This window comes from Lepidochelys kempii, chromosome 3 (genome assembly GCF_965140265.1).
Source record: "Lepidochelys kempii isolate rLepKem1 chromosome 3, rLepKem1.hap2, whole genome shotgun sequence".
Taxonomy (NCBI): domain Eukaryota; kingdom Metazoa; phylum Chordata; order Testudines; family Cheloniidae; genus Lepidochelys; species Lepidochelys kempii.
The window spans coordinates 198,575,495-198,600,286 of NC_133258.1; the positions used below are offsets into that span (position 1 = coordinate 198,575,495).

General features: G+C 39.2%; 1 protein-coding gene across 14 annotated transcripts in view; it reads left to right on the top strand.

The window, feature by feature from the left end:
* The window catches only part of TASP1 (taspase 1), a 157,266-nt gene that overhangs the window by 14,065 nt on the left and 118,409 nt on the right, over positions 1 to 24,792 (top strand). For all 14 annotated transcript variants that reach the window (XR_012158326.1, XR_012158327.1, XM_073339577.1 and 11 more), the window contains 4 exons: positions 2,477 to 2,545; positions 17,350 to 17,470; positions 18,885 to 18,969; positions 20,701 to 20,780. Coding sequence is in view for 12 of the 14 variants with exons in the window: in XM_073339577.1 (XP_073195678.1) it covers positions 2,477 to 2,545; positions 17,350 to 17,470; positions 18,885 to 18,969; positions 20,701 to 20,780 (355 nt within the window). In the remaining 2 variants the exon portion in view is untranslated. The remainder of the gene's footprint in view (positions 1 to 2,476; positions 2,546 to 17,349; positions 17,471 to 18,884; positions 18,970 to 20,700; positions 20,781 to 24,792) is intronic.

Here is a 24,792-nt window from a genome sequence, read left to right on the forward strand (position 1 = left end):
TTTTCATCTGAAATTGAGATTATGAAACCTCAAAAACTAGATTTTTCACCGGAGACAAAACTGTAAAACTCCATTGCCGGCGAAATGAAATGGAATTCAGCTTCCTCCCTGAGGGCCCTAACTGGCTGGTCTGCCTAGCTTTTGTCAACGTTTTTGATAGAACGAGCACATTGCTGTGGAATATCTTGGTTCTGTCAAGTCAGTATCTTCCATTGGAAATTTTTTGACCAAATCTGCTCATGCTTAAATTTATTCAATTTATTCTAGTTTCTAAAAAATTATCATCTTAAAATTTACAAATCTTTAATATTTGATGGGGCTAATTGGATTAATGTTTTTTCTCTCGTGTAACTTAATGCTTGTTTAATGAAATGCTGTGTGTTTACAATTTGACTTAGATTTGATTTTAACATAACCATTCAAATGGGAATCTTGAGGTCTAGGTAACTTGATATATAGAAAACTACATTTACCTTTGGCCTATATATTAAATGTTTTATAGATTATTGCTGGTGTGGAGATTATCGGATTCTTTTGAAAAAAGACTGTTGAAATTGGAAGTAACTTGCAACATACCTGAATACTTGCCGATATAAAATCACTTCTCCCTTATTGTATGGTAACATCTCCATTAAAAAGTAATTCTCAGTGCTTTGATGGAAGATTTATATAGCTGACTTTTTCAGGGGAGTCTGAAGGAGTTGGGTGTCTAAATCTTATAGGCTTATTAGAAAATCCCACCCCTCATCTCCAAATACCAATCTCACTTTGTAACTAACAGTTTGAATAGTTTAACACTGAACTTCAGCCCTACCTGGTATCTCTGTTTTGTGACGCTACTTTTCCACTTACTTGCCTGAGTTGTAAATTTGCTTGCTGTTGAGGATAATGCTAATGGTAACTTGATATTCCATTTGGTTCCTTGAGCTAGGTAGCCAACATAATATTTGAGTAAGAATAAACAGCATAAGATTTGTGCTGCAACTAAGGGCAGGTCTACACAATGGGGTTAAGTCGACCTAAATTATGTAGCTTAGGTTGACTTATTGTGGTGTCTATACCGCACTGGGTCGATGGGAGAAATTCTCCTGTTGACGAACCTTATGCTTCTCATTCTGGTGGAGTACCAGGGTTGACGGGAGAGTGATCAGCGGTCGATTTAGCAAGTCTTCACTAAACCTGCTAAATCGACCTCCGATGGATCGGTCGCCGCAGCATCTATCTACGGTAAGTGTAGAAATGCCCTAAGAATGCAGCCCTCATTAGTTCTTGTGAGTTCACTGAGGGAATTTGCTGTGAGCAGAAGTTTGTTCTAGGTTTTTGTACAGCATGGATCTGGGAAATTACTACATGGCTCCAAAAGTTTATATCTTTTTAGTGCCAAACTTGAACAAAGATCATCACTTGTTTATTTTGCATTTATGTTGCTAGGCTTGGCAGAGTTTGAGTTTTATTTTTTATAATTTCAAAAATGATTATTTTTAAGCATTTTAATGTTTTTAATAGATTTAAATTTTCACAATGTCAGGAAGTCAGTGGCGGGTCAGATAATTATTTAATGACAGTAGATGGAGAGATTGAAAAAATTAAAGCTTTGTAAATTGTCAACATCACATGTCAAAATATACAAAATAAATATCCTTAAATCAAACTCTGATAAGTTTTCAAGCAACATTTTTCTTACTGTGCTTTCTGTAAATTTCAATTATCATTGATGGAAATATTTTCGTCAGTTGGTGTATATATGGTGAAATCAATGTTTACTGACATTTAATGATTAAAAATCTAATCCTTTCAACTGTGTGTGTTGCTGACATCTGGACCAACTTACTCAATGGTACAACTGATCATTTTAATGGCAGCAACTCAATATGACACAATATAGTTTAGGGTTGGTTTTTTTGGTGTCAGAGCCCTATCATTAGTTCAAGTGTGGGGGAGACATATGTTACTATCAGATTCAACCGTCAATTTTTTTTGCCAAGTGCAGTGTGGTTTCATGATGCCAGAACAATAATATCAAATCTTGTAAAGAGAGATTTCTTCTCTCACAGTGCCTTTTGTCTTATTTGTCCTCTTAGTCTATGTCTACACTGGCAATTGAGCAACACAACTTTTGTCATTCAGAGGTGCTAACCTCCTCCCTCCCTCCCTCCCCCGAAAAACAAAAGTTTTGCTGTAGCAAGTGTCAGTGTGAACAGTGTGTTGTCGGCAGGAGCACTCTCCCGTCGACAACGTGAATGCTGCTTGTTCAGGGTGGAAGCATTTTCTCGGCAAAAGTGCCAACAAACAGTGGCTACGCTGCCCGACTTTTAGCGACATGGCTGTGTCGCGATAAGCTGTATAGTGTAGACAAAGCCTTAGACTGAATATTCTTGTGGTGGGGATTCTGTCTCACTCACTGCCAAGAAAATCATTAGAACTAGCCATATAATAATTAAATCCAAAATCATCAACTAAAAATTCTGTTTTACAGGCAATTGAAAAACTACAGTCTGGTGCTCTTGCAACTGATGCAGTGACTGCGGCACTAATCGAACTAGAGGTACTTCTTACTTTTAATTCAGGAATTAAACCAAGTGAACGTGTTATTGCCATATAGCCCAATGCTATACAGGGTGGATGATATTTTGCATATTTTTCAGCGCTTTTGGATCATTTTAGGAAGGTGCTGTATAAATGTAAAGCTAATTTGTTTCTTCTGACAGTCATGAGATCATGTTAAGGTGAATAGTTGTATTGCATTGTGGAACAGAGGTTGCATAGGTGATAGACATTACTTCATTGACATTCTGTTTCAAAATGGCATATTAATAAACTTTGTAATAATTAATGATAACTGTAACATGGTTTGCTAAACTTAATAATTCTTTATTAGATTTTGGTTTAGGTGTGAGAATGACTGTTAGTGGATGCTTCCACAATTAGCCTATACGTAACTGAATTTAGCTTATAAAATATTCTCAGAACACTCTTCTGTTCCTTAAAATTCTTTGCTTGATTTAGGATAGCAGATCTTGGTTTAGTACTTTTAGCATCTTTCAACAGAAGAACTAAAGATAAACATTTAAGGCAACTGAAAGAACCTGTCTCTAGGGTATGCAGTGGGTTTTGCATCACCAAAGATAGTGGCTTTTATTTTTATGATCACTTCAGCTAATTTTTAATTCTGTTAGGGAAGCTGTTTCATGGGTGGGAGTATGGAGGTCCAGTACTGTGAGCGTGAAGAAAACTCATAGGAATGTTGTGAGCACTGTGAAACAACTTAAATTTACTCTTTTGTGTATTAGAATTAGTTGCTGCTCAGCATTCCAGTTTAGACCTATATGTATTAGCAAGATAAACTAACTTTAAAATTTCCTAGTTTGTCTGCTTAAGTGGCCTAGAAATTAGAGGTTTAACAAGAAAAGAATATAGGTAGCACATTGCAGGACACACAATTGTACTTAAATGAATGTAGCTTGTTAACAGAGTAACTTAAAGAGATTTAGGAGGCATTAACTCTTGATTCTGTTGATGAAAGTTCTCAGCTAAACCAGTGTTCCAGTCCATATGTCTTTAACATGCTGGGATATGAGTAGGGCCCTACCAATTTCATGGCTGTGAAAAATGCGTCACAGACCTTGAAATCCGATGTCCACTTGTTCCTAGGAGCACCCCAGCAAAGGGGGCTCCTAGCTCTAGCTGGGCTGGGGAGGGACAGGACTTGTCCTTCCCCTGCACAGCTGCTCTGGGGGCAGGGGAGGAGATCAGACCCACCTCCACCTCCAGGAACCTCCTGTGGCTGCAGGAAGCTCTGTGGTTGCTACCTTCAGAGTCTAGCTCTGAAGGCAGCACAGAAGTGAGGGTGGCAATCCCATGACCCCTCTACAGCAGGTTCGCAACCTCCCCCCCACCCCATCCCCTTTTGGGTTGTGATATGAGCATAGAAGTGGGCTGTTTGGAGAAGCCTGGCTTGTTGTGTTAGGAATATGTTGTATCAAGTTATGAGCAGTTTTTGGTGGCTTAAAGAGAATTGTAGTTACTTTCTTCGGGTAACATGAGCTACTGTATACAGAACAATATGGAAAATGCAAGTCATGTCTAAAATTTTTGGTGGTGAATGGAAAATAAAGGATCCCGACTCCTTGCAGTTGTGGCGATACTGGTAGCTGTTTGTGTGGGGAAGTCTTGAAGGCCATATCAGTCTTGCATTCACATTTTGACATTCTGACTTACACTGAGTAGCTTCTGACACATCAAGTAGTCATGACTACTTACAAAGTAAGGTGAGTAAAGGTGGCAGAATCTGGCTCCAAATGGGGAGATGTAGCAAGACTGGCCCAGGTTCTCTTACTCCCTTATGGCAGCAGTTGCAACCAAGTGAGAAGCAGGGATTCCTCCTCTCTCATACAAGTCACAACTTCTTGCTCCACAAGGAAAAATGTTAAATGTTGCACAACAAGGAGATTGATATATTTGGGGAATTTAATACAAGAGGACTAACAACTGAATTTGCGTATAGGCCTTGTCTAGACAAGGGCAAGAGGTGTGTGTTTGTATGAGTTAGCCAACATGTTCTAACTAATGTGTTTGACAAGGTAGAATGTATTTCAACATGTATTAAGCTGACTGAGTTAAAGCCCATAAGCTTTAATTTAACAAGCTTAGCACATGTTAAATGTTGTGCTACTTGTCTACATGAGACTGTTAAAAAACGTTGGCCAACAGAATAAACTGTACACAAGACAGAGGAGTGGCAGTATGGCAGGCTTTCATTACATTCAAGAAATTCCTGCAAGCTAAAATATGACTAGTGAATCTAATTTCAGGTCTAACATCCTTGTCAGGTCCTCTTTATTGTTTGTGATGTAAATGCTTCATAGAGCGTCCTTCCCCTCCCCAGAAGAGTCTTATTTTTATCTAAAATCTCCATCAAGAGGTTCTTCTACCATTTTATATATTTTTATCATGACTGGTTTTGTTTTTGTTTTGTGTTTGTGTTGTTTCAGAAGCTCTAACTTTTTAAAGTTTGCATGTTTAAGGTACCATGAGTTATTCCTATCAACTATCCTGTTTTCCCTTTCTGTCTTGCTAGACTTCCCATGATACATCAATGTATTTCATATTATGGTTCTGTATTGTTGCTAGTCACCACAGTATTTTCATATTTGTGAACTCTAGCTATTTAGTCTTTGTTTTCCTGTGTTCTGAGGTATAATTCTGGTCTATAGAGGGTATCACACCACTCTCATCAGCATAGTATCTGAGTGTTTTCCAGTAGTGCAATAAGTGATGTGACTAACATCTTTCATGTATGTTTCACTCTCTCATCCAAAATGGTAGTGTTTTGCTTTGGTAGGGTTTTGTATTGGGTTTCTTGTTTTAATGTACAGGCTGCTGTGTGAATATATTGGAGAAGGCAAGGTCAGAAGTTCACCTTGGACTTGGAGGATGTGACTGGAGTCCCAGGGGGGCCATGCTGAGATTGCTCAATTAGGGCAAACTGCAAAGAATGAGGCAGACAATCTCCCAAAACTGGTGATTATTCCAATACTTAGATTCACCAAGCCAGCAACAAAACAGCTTCTGCAATACCTTATCAGTTACCCAGAAGCCAAAAACAGTTCCCTTAAAGCAGCCAAGACTTCGGGCTCACACCCAGACAGCCAAGTCAAATATTATGAGGATTATTGAAAATCTTGTTCATCATATAAAAAGTTCTACAGATCCCAAAGGATCGGACACATTATCCACCAGGTTAATGAATATTTCAGATCTTACCCAAATACACACTTATAGTCCAGTCTTATTAACAAAACTAACATTTATTAAAAAAGAAGAGAGAGTGAGTATGGGTTAGAAGATTATACATACAGACATGAATAGAGTCCTTAGGTCAGTTTCATAGTAGAGCTGATGAGCTTTAGAGTTGCAAAGAGTTCTTTCAAAATTATTCCACAGGTTCAGTGTAATGTTCCAATATCAGGTGCGACAAAGTTCCTCCTCTGCCTTGGTGGGTCTTGTGCTTATTGGCGGATTTGCTCGCCTTGGAGCTTCACGGCAGCCCTCAGTTTGGCCGTTTTCGTGAACCCACAGTCCAGGTCAACTCCTCCTGTGTCTGACCAGGAGTTGGGAGGTTTGGAGGGAACCTGGGCCCGCCCTATACTCCGGGTTCCAGCCCAGAGCCCTATGGAATGCAGCTGTCTAGAGTGCCTCCTGGAACAGCTGTGCGACACCTACAACTCCCTGGGCTACTTCCCCATGCCCTCCTCTCAACCCCTTCTTTATTCTCACCATAGGACCTTCCTCCTGGTGTCTGATAATGCCTGTACTCCTCAGTCCTCCAACAGTCCGCGTTCTCACTCTCAGCTCCTAGTACTTCTTGCTCCCAGCTCCTCATACGTGCACCACAAACTGAATTTAAACCCAGGTGCCCTGATTAGCCTGCCTTAATTGATTCTAGCAGCTTCTTGATTGGCTGCAGGTGTTCTAATCAGCCTGTCTTAATTGTCTTCAGAAGGATCCTGATTATTCTGGAACCTTTCCTGTTACCTTACCCAGGGAAAAGGGACCTACTTAACCTGGGACTAATATATCTGGCTTCTATTACTCTCCGGTAGCCATCTGGCCCGACCCTGTCACACAGGGCAAACCAGAATGGAACTGGAGACCTCAATCTTGTGGCTCAAGCTTCCCTTGGTGAAGCATAAACCGATTTGAGATGAAAGGATCAGGTCCCAAGAGTTTTTTATAGAGATTACTGGCAGCCTCTTGACAGGATGCAGTCCTTGGGGTGGACAGTAGTGTCTTTGAAGTAACTTCTTATTTCCTGAAAATCACCAGTAATTAGCTACATGGATTAACATAAGGCAATTGCCTATCTCCAGCCATTTATATGTGATTTGCTACATACTTCAAAGAGAAATGAAGACAGTGATATCACTACAATCACAGTTTGTTTAAATGTTAATACCTTCTTTTGATCTCTGAATTAACAGAATACAGCGATAGACAGGAACTATTTGGTTACATTGTTAACCCCTAACAATATACATGTAAACACACAAAAACATAACTGTCATCTACTAATATGTCTATAAAGGTTGAATCTGGGTCAATTAGCCTGCTAGCTGTGTAACCCTTTCTGGCCCTCTGACAGAGAGTGTGAGGAGGACGAGGAGGAGTAGAGTCAGCGTAGTGAGGTTTGATGGTCCTTACTTCCTGTAGAGTTTCTTTCACAGTCTCATACCAGCACCCAAGGAAGCTGTCTCCTTCACACATAAGCTTTACCCTTAAGATAGAAAGTTCCATTTTGCTTGATGAGCTGAGTAGTGTACCACAATTTTCCTCCTGATGTTTATTCAGTGTTGCAAGTCAGCAAAATAAACAGAATAGAGAAACATATTCTCCTCTCTTCCATTTATAGTCATTTTGTAACTTCAATACATTAAAACTGCAGTTTTCATGTTGACTGTCCGTTTAATGGAGTAAGTCCATCCTTCTTGTCTTTATGTAGCAAGAATATCACCTAAGACTGTGAGTATTCTGATTGAGCTAGAATGTATTGTGAAAATCTGTATGTAAATTAAGTCAACTCGTTAACTTATTTTGCTGTTGTAGTATTGATTTTAATTATAAGTAGGGCTGTCAATCGCAATTAACTTGCGATTAACTCAGAAAAATTAATCACGATTCACGATTAAAAAATTAATTGCGATTATTGCAGTTTTAATCGCACTGTTAAACAATAGAATACCAATTGAAATTTATTAAATATTTTGGATGTTTTTCTACATTTTCGTATATATATTGTATTCTGCTGTAATTGAAATAAAAAAGTGTACAAAAACAAAACAATGTAAAACTTCAGAGCCTACAAGTCCACTCAATCCTCCTTCTTGTTCAGTCAATCTCTAAGACAAACACATTTGTTTACATTTACAGGAGATAATGCTGTCCTCTTAGAATCATAGAAGATTAGGGTTAGAAGAGACCTCAGGAGGTCATCTAGTCCAACTCCCTGCTCAAAGCAAGACCGACCCCAACTAAATCATCCCAGCCAGGGCATTGTCAACCCGGCCCTTTAAAACCTCTAAGGATGGAGATTCCACCACCTCCCTAGGTAGCCCATTCCAGTGCTTCACCATTCTCCTAGTGAAATAGTTTTTCCTAATAGCCAACCCAGACCTCCCCCACTGCAACTTGAGACGGTTGTTCCTTGTTCTGTCATCTGCCACCACTGAGAACAGTCGAGCTCCATCCTCTTTGGACCCCCCCTTAGGTAGTTGAAGGCTGCTATCAAATCCCCCCTCACTCTTCTCTTCTGCAGACTAATGAACCCAGTTCCCTCAGCCTCGCCTCATAAGTCATGTGCCCCAGCCCCCTAATCGTTTTCTTTGCCCTCCGCTGGACTCTCTCCAATTTGTCCCCATCCTTTCTGTAGTGGGGGGCCCAAAACTGACACAGTACTCCAGATATGGCCTCACCAGTGCCGAATAGAGGGGAATAATCACTTCCCTCGATCTGCTGGCAATGCTCCTACTTTTGTAGCCGATATTGCAAGGTATTCACGTGCCAGATAAGCTAAACATTAGTTTTCCCTTTTTGCTTCGGCCACCATTCCAGAGGACATGCTTCCATGCTGATGACGTTCGTTTAAAAAAATAAAGCATTAATTAAATTTGTGACACAATTCTCCCCCAAGGAGTTCAATGTCCCTGCTCTGTTAATCTGCTTTCTGCCATATACTTCATATTCTAGTAGTCTTGGATGATGACCCAGCACATGTGGTTCATTTTAAGAACACTTTCACTGCAGATTTGACAAAACGTAAAGAAGGTACCACTGTGAGATTTCTAAAAATAGTTACAGCACTCGACCCAAGATTTAAGAATCTCAAGTGCCTTCCAAAATCTGACCCGGACGGGGTGTGGAGCATGATTTCAGGAGTCTTAAAATAGCAACACTCTGATGTGGAAACTACAGAACCCGAACCACAAAAAAGAAAATCAAGCTTCTGCTGGTGGCATCTGACTCAGGTAATGAAAATGAACATGCATTGGTCCACACTGCTTTGAATTGTTATAGAGTAGAACCCCATCATCAGCATGGACGCATTTGCCCTGGAATGCATGAAGGGACATATGAATCTTTAGCACATCTGGCATGTAAATATCTTGTGATGCCAGCTACAACAGTGCCATGAGAATGCGCGTTCTCACTTTGTAAACAAGAAGTGGGCAGCATTATCTCCTGCAAATGTAAACAAATTTGTTTGTCTGAGCAATTGGCTGGACAAGAAGTAGGACTGAGTGGACTTGCAGGCTCTAAAAATTTTACATTGTTTTATTTTTGAATGCAGTTTATTTTGTACATAATTCTTTGTTTGTAAGTTCAACTTTCATAATAAAGAGATTTCAATATAGTACTCATATTTGGTGAATGGCAAAATACTATTTCTTTTGTTTTTTTACAGTGCAAATACTTGTAATCAAAAATAAATATTAAGTGAGCACTGGAGACTTTGTATTCTGTGTTGTAATTGAAATCAATATATTTGAAAATATAGAAAACACCCAAAAATATTTAAATAAATGATATACTATTGTTGTTTAACAGTGCAATTAATCACAATTAATTTTTTTAATCGCTTGACAGCCCTAATTATGAGACAGTACGAACAAATCTTTTTAGCTGAAGTACAAAGAACCTTTCTAGCCTGCAATAAAATCCTGAGTACTGATGTTCCTTCTCAAATTCTGAAAACTATAGAATAGATTATAGCTTATAGCTCTTTTTCCAGTTGTCTAGATATTTTTTATTCTGTGTTTCACCAACTACTTTCTCGTCAGAATTTTGGAAGATCCAACTATCTTTTCAGACAAGTGTCACAAAAGATGGATTTTTCCCAGTTCTGCTTAGTTACACAACTCCTATTACATGGAATTCCAGCCAGTCCAAAAGGCATCACTTCAAAGAGTTGCTGAGGAACAAAATTTGCTCTTGATCTTTTATGAGCGAGCTGACAGTTTGCTTGTGGTGTGCTGGCTTGTTTTTTTTTATTTTTGCAGCCTCTAAGTGGAGAAAGAACAGTCCATCTCTGCGTGACTGCATGAACATCTCCAGTGCAATAAATTCCATGATTAAGATAAAATGTTAGCAGTTATGTGAGCAAAATAGCTTACATGTACAAACTAACGAACAGCAACTAACTGTGAATGCTGTTCATATAACTTAATACTACACTGCTGAATTTTATGAAGTGTCATCCATCATATTTGGCAACCTGATCATGGCAGCATGGGTGAATGTGTTTCCCAGAATTTCAGTGAGCTGCATAATTGAATATAACAAATGAAGATGCTAACTCCAAAGTCTCTTTATGTTGCAGTAATAAATTAGTGGATACTTCGTAAGACTGATCGTTAAAACACTGCATGATTCTTTAAGGAGATGGTCACATAGCCATTCGCTTCTGCACAATTCTGTTACCAGCACAATTCTGTTACCAGTTGCCACATATGAGCTGACTGTTGAATTTGTCTTGGAACACAAGAGTTGGGTTAATTTTTTGACTTGCAGTGTACAATAACCACATGCTGTTGTTGTTTTTTATGGAAGACCGGAAGAACTCCATATGATTAAGCTTTTATGTATCTCTATAGCACTTCAGAGCATGACTGTCCAGGTGCTGGAAAGAGACACTAAAGAACACCCAGATAAATATTTTAAGTCTTGATCATGTAGAAGGGGAAAAATAATCACAAGCAGAGCCAAATACTCCACTGATCAAAGTTGCAAGCACTGTGATTTCTGTCTAAACATATGATGGACACAGTTTGTGCAATAGCATTAGCTTGTGTTCCTCTGACTTATTACAAGGCTGTAAACAGATGATACTTAAGTCAGGGCTCAGAACTGATTATTCATCCTATGATGGAAAATGCTATATAAATAAATGCCAGATTTGTGTTTACTCGTGGAACCGCTCCACTTACTGTGTCTTAATGTTGCAGTTGAACTAGAAAGGACATTTTCACTACCTCTTACTAGATACCATAAAGAATCTAAAACAAATCTAAACTATCAAGTATGCAAGTCTAATTAATATTAGATCTATGACGTTCTGTACTGCAAATCTGTTGCTTTCAATTAAATACTGACTTGAACTGTGCGATGTGACCTATTTTGTAGAATTAGATTGAGTTTTACATTTACATTGAGTACATTAATAGGAAAAGATTAACCTCCACAGATGTACACTTTTGAAACTAAAGTCTATATGTTTTTAAAATTAAGTACAAACAATTAATTTGTAATGAGAAACACAGCACTATTACAGTAAAGGGGTCTATGTAAAAGTGGAAAGTTAAAGAGGTTCTGACCTAGTTTTTCAAAATTGTTAATTATAGTTATAATGTTAAAATAAAATAAAAACTGGTTTCATTTGCTTATGACTTCCATTTGTTGACTTGGCATAGTATGATTCATAGGTATGTGTTGTGCTTTGTTGAATTATCTGACTTTAAGATTCTCTTTAAGAACATTTTAACTGATGAAACAGTATCCCAAGAGGCCACTTCTCAGTGCCACCAACCCTCCAGTAAGAAAGCAACTTTATAATCTTATTGTTTAAATGGTGGCTGTCTATATGCGTTTCTCTTGAATAGCGTTTAGTAGTCACAAAACTTGCATAAACAGACTGGCCAAAACTATATCAAAGATATCTGAAGTGTTACTTTAACACATGTTGAAAGTAGAGCGCTGTAACAATTTGGCTAGGTGTAATTCCAGGACTGTCAAAGATGAGTAACTTCTACAAGCCTTCCAACTTTGACCACAGCTAAAATATTTAGTATGCTGTGAAACTGGCAAGCATTGTAAGTACATCTTGAAGAAGAGAAGGAATCAAAAAAGAAAATGATAGCTTTAGTAGTTTAGGAGCAATTACAGGATGAAGTGCAACTTTTTTGTTGACAATCTAATTTTTATGTTAGAAGCTAAAATTTCACATCTCAGTAGATGCAAGAATCATAAGTTAAATGTACTTCGCTGGCAATGTAAGTGCAATGGATGTAGGTTTCTGAAACAATGTCTTCTATTTCATGTGACTAGGCTTCTTTTGGCTAAAATGCTATGGACAGTGTTTCTTCTCTTCTTCCCTCCCCTCTTCCACTTTTATATGATGAGAGGGCAAGCATTTTGATCTGCAAAGCTCATGACTGCACTGATCACCTCCCCAATCAATTGAGACTACTTAGAAATATAAAGGAGTGCTTTGCTTCCATTTAAAAATTAAAAGGTAAATTCTTTGAAGTGGCCTTTACATATTCTCCCATATAACACATCCTCTGATGCTGCTGAAGTTTTTTGCCAAGCGGTGCCTAAGCTACACTGTTGCCCTCTTGCCAGCATCAAATGGTTGGAGCTGAGGTTAAAAAAGATCTGATTGCCCCCACCAGGTCAATTCATTTTTTACCGTGGGTGTTAAGAATATCTTTGTATGCTTGGAGGGAAGAATTCACTTTTCATTTTAAAACTCTCCTTATTTTTGTTAAAGTGTACGATAGCTATTTAGTATTTGGCCACTTACTATTGAACAAGGGTACTTAAACCTTTTGGTCATGGCTGATCTTGCCTCCAAAGATTCAGACAAAAAGAGATGGTTGTAGGTGGTGCATTTCATGCTCCCACATTGTCCCGGAAGTGGATGCACAGTGCCATTTTCTGTTCGGACAAGGGAGCTCATTTTGTCCAGATTTCAAGGCCCAATATACAGAACAGCATGCCATGGGACCATACCAGTAGACAAGAGGATCCATGCCTTTTGAAATGAGGCCCTCAGTCCCTAGATTTGTCATTGGACCAACTTTCAGGCCTGTTGGAGCCGACCATCTTTCTCTTCAGTCAGGCATGACCACAGAACTAAAGTCTCTGCCAGAGAGAGACTATAGTGCCAAGGTCTTCAGTAAGCATTGGAGCTTTATTGGCACAAATAAACCGTAGCTCAGAAGTGGGGCTTTTGCTTCTGAAACTTTACGGATGTCAAGGCTGATTTCTGCTTCTAAAGGTCCTTCTTTGGTGCTAGGAACTACTTAAGTTCTGAAATATGGAAATCAAGCTGACACCTACTGGTATGTCAGTGCAGCAAATTCCTTTGGCACTTAAGAGCCTTGTTCTAATGGAACAATCTGATGTGGCTATCCCTCAGTCCTAGGATCTTCTGTCTGAGCCTGTCACATCATGGTGCATCCATTAACGCTGGGACCTTCATTGGGAAAAATCTCAGAAGCATCAAGCACGTCCTTGCTTATAAGACAAATCCACATCAGTGCCACCTCAGCTGTTCTTAAACATAAAAACAAGAAAAAACAAGTTTAAAGGCATCTGGTGCCCAAATGTTTACTGCCTTCCCCAAAGAGTTTATAAAGCATCTTGGAGCAGTCCCTCTCAGACTCACTCTTACCTTCCCTTTTAGCCCTGGGGCTCTGACTTTCACTGGCAGGGTTTTTCATACCTTTGAAAGCTGGAAGATTGTAAAGTTGCCAAAGTCTTTTACTGTTCCTCATCCTTCCACCTTTCCTAAGACCGTTGAGGTGGTGGCCCCCCGTGCACTGAGTTAGGCCTGCCAGCATTCCACTGTCTTAATCAAATATTCCTTTTTTAACACAAGTTGTGACTCATAACAAAGGAGTAGTGTTATAAAGATTTTTGACTTGGCTTAGTGTGTATGTTCTATGTGATGTGGGGGAAGCTCTGTTTTTCTAGAATGGGGGCCATATGCTCCTTTCTTTGCTGTACTTGAGGAAGGCAGGGAAATACAGAGATTAGTGTTGTAAAAGGGGCCTGTGGAGTGAGTACTTTCTATTCTGAGGATTCTGTAGTAAGGTCGTTAAAGTGAAAAGTTGTTCAGACACGGTCATTTCTTTAAAGTAATTTTTTTCTTGTCTGTGCACTAAGGACATCTGAACTTCACATCCTCACAAACTAAAATGATTGTATCCACACAGATGCTTTGAATTTCTCATAACAGACCACTTATAAAGTTAATAAAATAATGGTGTATTTATATCCATTTTATGTTCAAATCTACAGTCACCTTCTCATTCTCTTTGTAGACTGCCTACACCCTGACACCTGCAAAAAAACCCAAACAAACCCCACACAAACACACTTGAGACTATACATGGACACAGCGCAAAGCCTTACCCTGAGTAAATGAGGGGGAAAATACTTTTATTCTCTGATTTGTGTTGTATGCACAATATACGCACGGTACAACCAGCTAGCTTCAAAAGACATGTCCATGGTAGATGTGCGGCTTCCCTGCCCTCAGAAACATGAGATGGCACTGCCTATTTTAGGCTTGGCAGAATTTTTTTTAAATAATTTTGAGGGATGATAAAAGTATTTTTTGATTTTTATTTTTTATTTAAATTTTCTTATGTGCTGGAAATCATGGATGTTAGACAATTATTATGATAGTAGACATTGAGATTCAACAAGTTAAAAGGTTTATAAATAGGGTCCTACCAAATTTACAGTCCATTTTGGTGAATTTCACAGTTGTAGGATTTTAAAAAAATCATACATTTCATGATTTCAGCTCTTTAAATCTGAAATTTTATGGTGTTGTAACTGAAGGGTCCGGACCCAAAATGGGGATGTTGGGGGATTGCAGTATTGCCACCCTTACTTCTGCATTGCTGCTGATGGCAGTGCTGCCTTCAGAGCTGGGTGGCCGAAGAGCAGTTGCTGCTGGACGGGAGCCCAGGTGTGAAGGGAGCACCGCCTCCAGCAGCATCAAGAAATAAAGATGGCATGGTATGGTATTGCCACCCTTACTTTGGTGCTGCTACCTTCGGAGCTGGGACCTTGGCCAGCAACCGCTGAAGTAAAGGTGGCACGGTATGGTATGGCCAACCTTACTTCTGTGCTGCTGCTGGCTAGGTGCTGCCCTCAAAGCTGGGTGCCCAGCCAGCCGCCGCCACTCTCTGGCCACCCAGTTCTGAAGGTAGCGCAGAAGTAAGGGTGGCAATACTGTGACCCCCCCCCCCCACAATAACATTGGGACTCCCCTCCCCCGGCCCTCTTTTGGGTCAGGACCCTCAGTTTGAGAAATGTGGTCTCCCCCACGAAATCTGTATAGGATAAAAGTACACAAGACCAGATTTCGTGGAGGAGACCAGATTTCACGGTCTGTGTCGTGTTCTTCACGGCTGTGAATTTGGTAGGGCCCTATTTATAAACCATTAAGTCACAAACTGTCAACACCCCATGTCGAAGTATACAAAATAAATATCCTTAAATCATATCAGTTTTTACTATTTGTTCGCCAGCTCATTTGTAACCAGCCTAATTAAAAAGTCTGAATCCCTGGATTTTGACTCTTAAGTTCTCAGGCAGCATTTTTCTTTTATTGACTGTCTGTCTGTAAATTTCAATTATTGATAGAAATATTTTTTCGTGGTTTGCATGTGTAATGTGAAATCGACATTCGCTGATATTTACTGGTTAAAAAATGTAATCCCTCCAAGCCTGCATAGCCCTCCATCCCCGACGTTGCTCTCAGCTTGAGATCTTATTGTCTGATCTGGATTTCCCAACCCTTCCCCCTCTTTTCTGTGTTCAGGGTTGTCATTTTCCACATTTTAGTCCCTAGACTCACCATCTCTGTCTAAACTGCATTTTTGTATCATCCTTTTAGTTTATTAGGACCAAGGTTAGTGTATGCTATTCCTTTTCTAGGGCACTTCCGTAAGGAACTGAAACAAAACTTGATTAACACTACTCAGTTAAATTCATTTTGAACATTTAATTATGGTCTCTTCTCCAGTTACAGTTAGTTGTCTAGGACTGATGTCAAACAGCTCTCTTGTGCCACCCCCGAGGCAGTTTCACTTCAGTCACAGAAATGGAGATACAAAACTTAAAGGGAGAAGATGTGCTTAAGATTTGGACTTAACCTTTCCTTCCCTGTTTTCCCTCCCCACCCCATTTTGTTTGTGTTGGACAGTGCGACATTTCCTGAATGTCTTGCTGCCAATTCAAGTTCAGTGTAGCAAAAATTGAACTAGTTATGGAGTGGTGGGTAGTATGAAAATAGGCAGCACTACTGGAATAATTCTGTTTTTTTAAATCTGTGATTGTGTAGATGACTCTACTTGGTTGGGATCCTTGAGGATGAAAGTGCTGTAGAAATGTAGAATATCAGTCATAACAAATATACACTAGCGTTGCAACTTTGTTAAGAGAACACAGACTAAGCATGGAATTGTACTTTTCCACCTATGGAAGAAATTACATGCCCATCAAAATGACCGTCTCCAGGTGAATGGTCAAACAGAAACAGAAATCGAGTGACCAAAGAGATTGAAGTGTTCTCCGACTTGTTTTTGAATGTTATAATTCTTGACGTCTGAATCAGATTACAGACCTAAAAGTGGCAATTCTTCAACAAAAAGCTTCAAAAACAGACTCCAATGAGAGACTGCTGAATTGGAATTAATTTGCAAACTGGATACAATTAACTTAGGCTTGAATAAAGACTGGGAGTGGATGTGTCATTACACAAAGTAAAACTGTTTCCCCATGTTTATTCCCGCCCCCTTCTGTTCCTCACACATTCTTGTCAACTGCTGTAAATGGCCCATCTTGATTATCAGTACAAAAGGTTCTCTTTTTTCCCCCCCTCCCGCCCACTCTCCTTAAGTGATCACTCTCGTTTTGTGTGTGTATGGTAACACCCATTGTTTCATGTTGTGTGTATATAAAATCTCTCTACTGTATTTTCCACTGCATGCATCCGATGAAGTGAGCTGTAGCTTACGAAAGCTTATGCTCAAATAAATTTGTTAGTCTCTAAGGTGCCACAAGTCCTCCTTTTCTTTTTTCCTCAGTAAGTCATCACCAGTCCTAGTACTCAGTGTCTAGTTGAAAAGACTGTGTGTGCGGCCTCTACAGTGTACTCTACAGAGGCTGCACTTGTGTATCTGAATTAGTTGGTAGAGGGTTCTTGGTGCCAAATGCACTGATCGGTTTTTTCCTTGGCGAAATTTTGCTTGTGCCACAAATCTAGTCTTGAACAAAGGGTTTTCCTGGCTTGCTGTATGGCTAGAGTCGTCCTTTATGGTAGCACAGTGCATTTTAAATACACCATCGTAATGTATATAGAGTTTACACTGTAACATATCCAAGACGAGCATCTAGGGAAGCTTTCTTTTCTATAGCAATTTAGTTACTTGCTGCAGAAAGTTCCATAGATTTTGTCCAGGTGAGTGTGGTCAGTCTAATGATACTGAGTTTCAGATCTATGAAGTCATGGTATGTGTATGTATCTTACTCTGTGGCCTGTTCTTATGTTTTTAGGATTCCCCCTTTACAAATGCAGGAATGGGATCTAACCTAAACCTTTTGGGTGAGATAGAATGTGATGCCAGTATAATGGATGGAAAGTCATTAAATTTTGGAGCAGTTGGAGCACTGAGTGGTATGTTAACTGTATATTATAAAGCATGAATACAGTTCAGGTTTAAAGATGATTAATGCTTTCCCTTAAGAGGAGAGCTCTCAATTTCACTCCAAAATACTCCCATTGAAGTCAGTGGATGGAGGATTGGGCCCATAACTACTATAAAACTCCTGTACTTTGCTTTAAGTATTCTTTTTTTTAGCGTTCTAGTTTGTCATGAAGGTAATTCAGTCTCTGATCCTGAAAGGTGCTCCCGTGGAGTGGAGCACCTTTTAGGCTTGGGGCCTTGGCTATGCTGTAGAGTATAAATAGTGTCGAGATGCTAATACAATATGTAAATGAAACCAGTAATATGGCTTAATCTGCTTTTACAGTCTGTCTACTTGCAGACTTGATTTAATTCCATGTTATGGTGTGTAAGTGTACACTTTTTACATTTCATTTGAAACATACAATATCTGACACAACTTTTCCAGAGCTGTCTGAGACAGACGTTTGTTGTTACTCTCAAGGCATATTGAGTTTAAGATTTTTTTTTTTTTTTTGTCACAACTCTGACGTAAAAAATTAGAAAAGTGCTTTACAAATGTGTTCCTCTAACGCTCTCTGTGCGATGAGAAAATGAACCTTGCTGTTAACACAGCATCTCCGTTCTGGTCAATTTAAAATGTCTCTTCACTTGTAGAATCCTATGAAACACACTTTTCAAGAGACAGCATCAAGTTGCTCAAGCCTCAAAACATCTGAGATGTTGAAAAATATCATAGAAAGTGTGCTACTGACTTACACGCTTTTACAAGGGCCATTATAGATTTTTCTGTCTTTGAAAGTGAATACATGTAGTAAAACCCGGGGAGGCCACTGAGGTCTGCAAAATGTCCTATTTTGTTTTTCCCCCATATCCTACCATACCATAAAGCTGGTAGTCATAGAAATGGAGAAATAAATGAGCAAACATCTCTGAGAATGAAGAAGAGGATCACCCTGAACCTGTTGCCTTCTCTTGTGGCTGTTTTAAAGGTGACTACAAAAGGCTTTGAGAAAGAATGGACTTGCTTTTTTTTTTTTTTTTTTTTTTAACTGCTTCATGATTTATAGGAGGCTAGAAAAGAAGTGTCCCTTTCTTGCTACAGGGTTTTGCCCCTTCCCTTTTAACTTCGAATTTCTGGACTCTTCTAGTGGGGCAGTCACATTTCAGTGCACTCCTAAAGAAAATGCTAACTTTAACAGCAAGTGCCAAGCCTTTGTACAGTTATCAGTTTACCATTATATTGAGATCTCTGATATTGCAGGCAATATCTTTTGCCTTAACAAATGTCATGCAAACTTGTAATATCAACAGGAAACTGAATTCCTAATGTTGGTTAGTGAAAATAAAGCCTGCAACAGTTGTGAAACAACATTTAAAATTTTTGTTCCTATTTCTTTTCAGGAATCAAGAATCCTGTTTCAGTTGCAAATAGGTTGTTGTGTGAAGGGCAGAAGGGAAAACTCTCTGCTGGCAGAATTCCACCTTGGTAATTGCTTTGTTCTGCTTGACTTTCCTTTAGCCTTTGGTCTTTAATGAATGCAATATTTGAAGGTTATTCTTATCCACAGAAGGCTGATGCTGTTTGTTACACACGAGCAATAGCGTGCCTCTAAAAGGAAGACTTGCTTTGTTCTCTCATCTTGGAACATATTATTGTGCACTTGGTGCAGCTGTGAATAGAATGAAATATTGTGGATAGAAGATGATACTATGTTGAGTGTTAATTTCTTTCTTCATGGCTGTTGACACAGATTTGTACTATTACTAAATTCTTATTCCTAATTTGATTTTTAAGAAGTCCTGTAAACTTGTTAGTTAGAAAAAAGGAAAAAAATCATTTTAAGAAACCAGGTTTGTTTGCCTTTTCTTATGACAAGATACAGTTTTTCTAAGTGTTAAACTTAAGATTTGTATAGAGTTAAAACAATAATGGATTTTGAAATCCTTTATCTTACTCTCTATCTTTATGGCGATTCCATCTTTTAACCTAAAGTTGGAAAATAAAGATTACAACGTTTTGTTAACCAAAAGAGTTATCCTTTCCAAATGGGAAACAGTTTATTAAAGATGCAGCTGAACAATGGAGAGCATCTTTACAGTGCGTTAAAAATGCAACATTTTTCTTAATATAAATCTGTCTAAATGTTGAAGAGGGAATAAGAAGTACCTTGCAGACTTTAAGTAGCATACATATTTTGAAAGAAACTTAATTATGCTTGTCAATAGCGCATCAGGTAACAGTGAAATCAGGAGACGATGCTAAGAGCTAGTGTATGAAAAAGCAAACTTTAAAATCTCAATTAATCAAAAATACTACTTAAACTGCCAGATGCTGGGACTGGATGACAGGGGATGGATCACTTGATAATTGCCCTATTCTGTTAATTCACTTTGAAGCATCTGGCATTGGGCATTGTTGAAAGACAGGATATTGTTTTAGATAGATGTTAGGTCTGATCCAGTATGGATATACTTATGTTCTAATTTGCATCTGATTCCCTGCATTTACTAAGGCTTATAAACATAGGTATAACTATTAACAGCCAATTAAAATATTTATTTCCAGAGTTTTAAAGCCTTTTAGTAACTGCTCCTTGCATGAGCAGACATAGTGCCTACTATCTTACTACTGTAATACAATTGTTGACACTGGCCATGTGAAAAATCAGTACTTCAGACATGGTTTTGCAAATCTTTTTCAAATTCAGCAGATTCATCAAATGTTTTGCAAAAACAGCCAGGGTCTGAAACTGCATGTGATCTTTATCCTGGGAAATATAGGGGAAAGGAAACTGATTGTCAGAAATCATTTACTGCATACCCTTAAATATTCTGAAATATGCTTAACTGGAAATGTATTTCCATTTTATCCCTATTCATTTGATGTATGTGAGTCTTCAACGTCATCAGCAGTCTAAAAAAGCAGAAGACTTTTTTTTTTTCTTTTTTCTTTTTTCTTTTAAAGAAAAGAAGCTCTTGCATGTGATTTGGTAACTTATTTAAATGTGATAGGACGTGGGGAGGGACTGGTTGTAAGAAATAAACTGTCTCATAACTACATGTTCTCTCTCATAGTAAAACTACGCAAAGGGTCAATTCTACAGGTAGTGGGGACTTTCTTTCAAAAGCCATTTAAAAGCCACCAAACCAAACAATTTGCCTGGGAAGAAGCACTTGCTAGTTTTTTTGTTTAAACTCCTTCTTCTGTGTGTTTTAGCTTTTTGGTTGGTGAAGGAGCTTACAGATGGGCAGTTGATCATGGGATACCAGCATGTTCGCCAGGTATCATGACTACAAGTGAGTAAACTGGTGGTATGAGTAGAAGGAACAGGTCAGAGTGACTTTAAAAATGGTTTCATATTTTGAAGTGTATTTCACTTCACTGGTATCAGTCATGATACATAAGGATGTTTTAAGTGCTATTATTCTGTAGAACTTGGATAATTAACCTTTATAATTAAAATTTAGCTCTATTTTAGGTCAATAAGTAATACAAATTAATGACTTAATGTATATAAACATTAAGAAGTTTCCTGTCTAAAGTTGCTGATACTCAAATCATCAAACAATGATACTCTCCAAAACTAAGACAGCATTATACTTGATCATATTAACTCTTATTCAGATCCACAATGCATTTCATTTTCCAGATAATTTGATTCATAGTCCTTGCTGAATGAAACTCTTAACAATTTTTCCAGTTTCTAAAAAAGCAAAGGTCTTGAAAAATTTATTTGGCTTGATTCGACAGAATATCTTTACACTCCTTGTTTCCTTTTTCTAAAGTCAATGGGGTTTAAGGAGTGTTATATACAGCAGCTGCCACTTAGTCAAGGAGGTTTCTTACACTAACTCTATCCCTACGTAAAATTTCCTTTGTTGCTAGCACCATTGGAAGAAGCGACCGTGAGTTTTCAAGTGTCTGCTGCCAAATGGCATTAAGTGCTGTCATAAAATGGCTTACAGCAGATCTAGATGACACTGGTCAAAAATGCTCATGGCCACTGTGACCTTGTCTTAGCTTTTAAAAACTTCAGGACAATAGCTTAGCAGAGGCAAGGTTTAGATAACATCAGGGATTTCATATCACCTCAGCAGTCTCAATACGCATGTATATATAGTAAGGAAAACTTCAGTATAAATGGTTAAAGTCTGGCAAAGTTATACACAACTGAAAACAAGCTTTTACGACGGGAAGTATCTGCAAACTTAATAGGTGGTGCTACCAGCCCCACCTGTAATTGCACATACCATCCATACAAGCTAAAAATGAATGCATTTTGGAGCCAAATGCAGATTGGGAGGTAGAGTTTAATGTGTCTGATCTGGTTGAGTTCCTGTGTTGGACACTCAGTAGACTGCTGTGCTGGGAATCACCTTACTGGGCCCTGTGTGACCTTTAGCCTCCAAAGCCTTAAGAGTGCAGGCACTGGCCCTTGCTTGGACCTCTAGGCATGCACTCAGGGTACAGCTTCTCTGCCTAACACCCCTTTCTGAGAGATGAGACCCAGCAGTCCAACTACCTCACCCCTGGAACCAATGCTGACCCCGTGTCCCCTGTAGGTTAAACATACCTTCTCCCAGAACCCCAGCTGTGTAGGCATTCTGGGTTTACATCTCACTTCTTCAGGATAGTGAAAGCCATCAGAAAGAGACAGACCTGGCACAGATTTCCAAAACACCATTGCTCTTTGCTTAATAGCACAAGAAATAGATCTACACAAAATAATAAACTCACCTGTACACATTTCCCTATGTCAGGTTCTTTGATACTCTGGTGAGCTCTCAGGCGTTGAGCAGAGCTGTCTGGGATCCTTTCTCTGCAGCTACTGACTTACCTTCAGAAACATGGAGCCTCTCTAGGTTAGCTAGCTTTCTCTGACCTTGGCTGGTCTGCAGTTAAACAGGACACCCTGCTATATAACAGCCTGCCCATCTCTTACCCTTTCCTGCCCAACGCTTCCTGTTCCTGTCTGTGAATTTCTCAAGTTTATATGTCCCCCCTACCAACATCTGGTTCCTTTGTTCTGCTCCTTATGTTTTTCCATTCTTGACTTCCTCTACCTAGTCTGCAAGGGCTGGTGAAGTATCTTTTTCCAGCTCCAGTCAGCTTCCTTGCGTAAGTGTACAGTCCATTGTCCCTCATCTGGTAGTTACATGCTTCAGCCCATGTCAGCAAGTGGTGGATAAAACATCCACAATTAGGTATTCCCTGATATAGTAATCTTTTAATAGATTCATAGCATCAACCAGAATTCATAAACTGTACAGACATGTTACCCAAATTACCACAGGGAGGTAGATCTAAATAGTCTACAGTTCCCACAAATTGTGGAGCTGATTATTCTGGGGAATCAGGTTCTGAAGTAAAAACTGAAGATCAGGGCTGATAATACACACCTTGTGTGTCTAGATGGATGACCACTGTCTGGAGAGTGACTTCTGTTTCAGTGAAGTGGGTTGATGGAATGCAAATTTGTATAAAACCTTAATTTGGGATTACAACATTTGGATTAACCCACTAACACTGATAATGTTACGGTGCACTTTAAGGTAGCCGAGCACTGCCTTCTGCCCTTCTAGAACACAGAGGGTGCCTAAATGTAAACTAAAACCCAGGAAATAGAGTTAAGGTAACATCCCTCTTCCCCTGCCTGCTCCCCAACCTTAACTCTGACCCTGTGGAAATGGCAGCAGGCATTGTGAATAAAGAAATTGTGTGCTCAGCATATTTTTGCTTCATTCCTAATTGGACAGTTGTACTATCCGTAATATGCTATGTCCACTTAATGTCTACACAAGTGGAGTACAAGAATACTTCATCTCATCCTAATAACCCCTTCCATATTCTGAGTGTCCACCCAAATCTCCAAATGTGCACTGGCATTCTCATACAGCGATGCACACTCCCTGTCCTCTGCTCAACTGCTCCTCCAGTGAATACTAGCAGTGTGGCACAGACATTGTTCCACAAAGGTAACTGAAGGTTCTTTCTTAAAAGGTTTTCTGAAGGTGATGATGAAAGGGTTATTATCTCAAAATCTCTAGGAAGAGTGTGTGTGTATTGGTTAGGAAGAATGATTAAGTTTTAGGTCAGGCTTAGCTAACTCATGTTTTTGACAATCTGAGTATACATGTGGATTTTAGGACATTTGGGGGGAAAATGGCCCTTAAACAGAAGACTCTGGCTAAACCTTAACTATGGAAGTTCTATTTCTTCTCATCATGTGGCAAGTAAATGAGCTCAATTCACTGCCTGTGTTCTGCTGGCAGAACTCTAGCCAGTTAGTGGTGTAAAGTCTACCTGGAAGGGATCACAGTGATGCAAGCTTACTTGCAATTCTCTGAGACCCAGGAGCAGCAAAGTGCAGCCCAAACAATGTATAAGCTTAGCACAGGGCAAAGTGGGGCGAGGGCACCCAGGAGATGGCCCCCCAGGTGTGTTGACTGAGTGCATCTGATAATGAGTTCTGATGGAGCTCCACAGTAAAACAAAACTGTCCTCCCTGGTAGAAGCCCATGGCAGATAATGGATATACCATTGCCTGCCTCTTCCTGTGGTGAATCATGTTCCTTGGGTGCAGAAAACTTTACATGTACAGGGACATACAGATTGATTCACTCCTGCAAACACAATCTTGGTGGCTGTATGGCTTTATCTTGTCACATGTTGGGTCAAAATCTGTGACACTACTAACAGGTGAACATTACTTTGCTTTACATGCTGCTATCTTTGTCAAAGTGGAGCAATATGAAGGAAAATTAGATCTAATACAGTAATTCAATTTAGCCCAAGTATAGCTGGTGTAATATATCAGAGTTAAATTTCATATTAACATACCTATTTTTAATTACTTGCATCTGTTTCTGTTTTCAGTTATGCAGTAGTTATTTAGCAGCTGCTGAGCCGATTGCTGTGCTAAGCCACTTTAATTCCTGTAATTTGCTGGTATATTCTTTTTATACTCCCTCCCTCCAACTGCAGTATTCTCTTTTCAAACTGCGTTAAAAGGGAAAGTGTACAAAAACCTCCTTTCTGATACTGTTTCAGTCCACTCTATGAACTGACTGCCAGGGGGTGCTGTATGACTAGTCAGAACTTGATCTGATCTCCAAAGATAGAAAACATATCCTTACTACTCCCACTATCTTGGGTTCATAGCTTATTTTAAACTTGGGTACTATGACCTTGTCTACACTACTGAAGTAAGTCATCTGTTACGCTACTCCAGCTACGTGAATAGCGCTGCCCTGCGTCGACAGGAGACGCTCTTCCGTCGACTTACTCGTTCCAGTGGAGTTCCAGAGT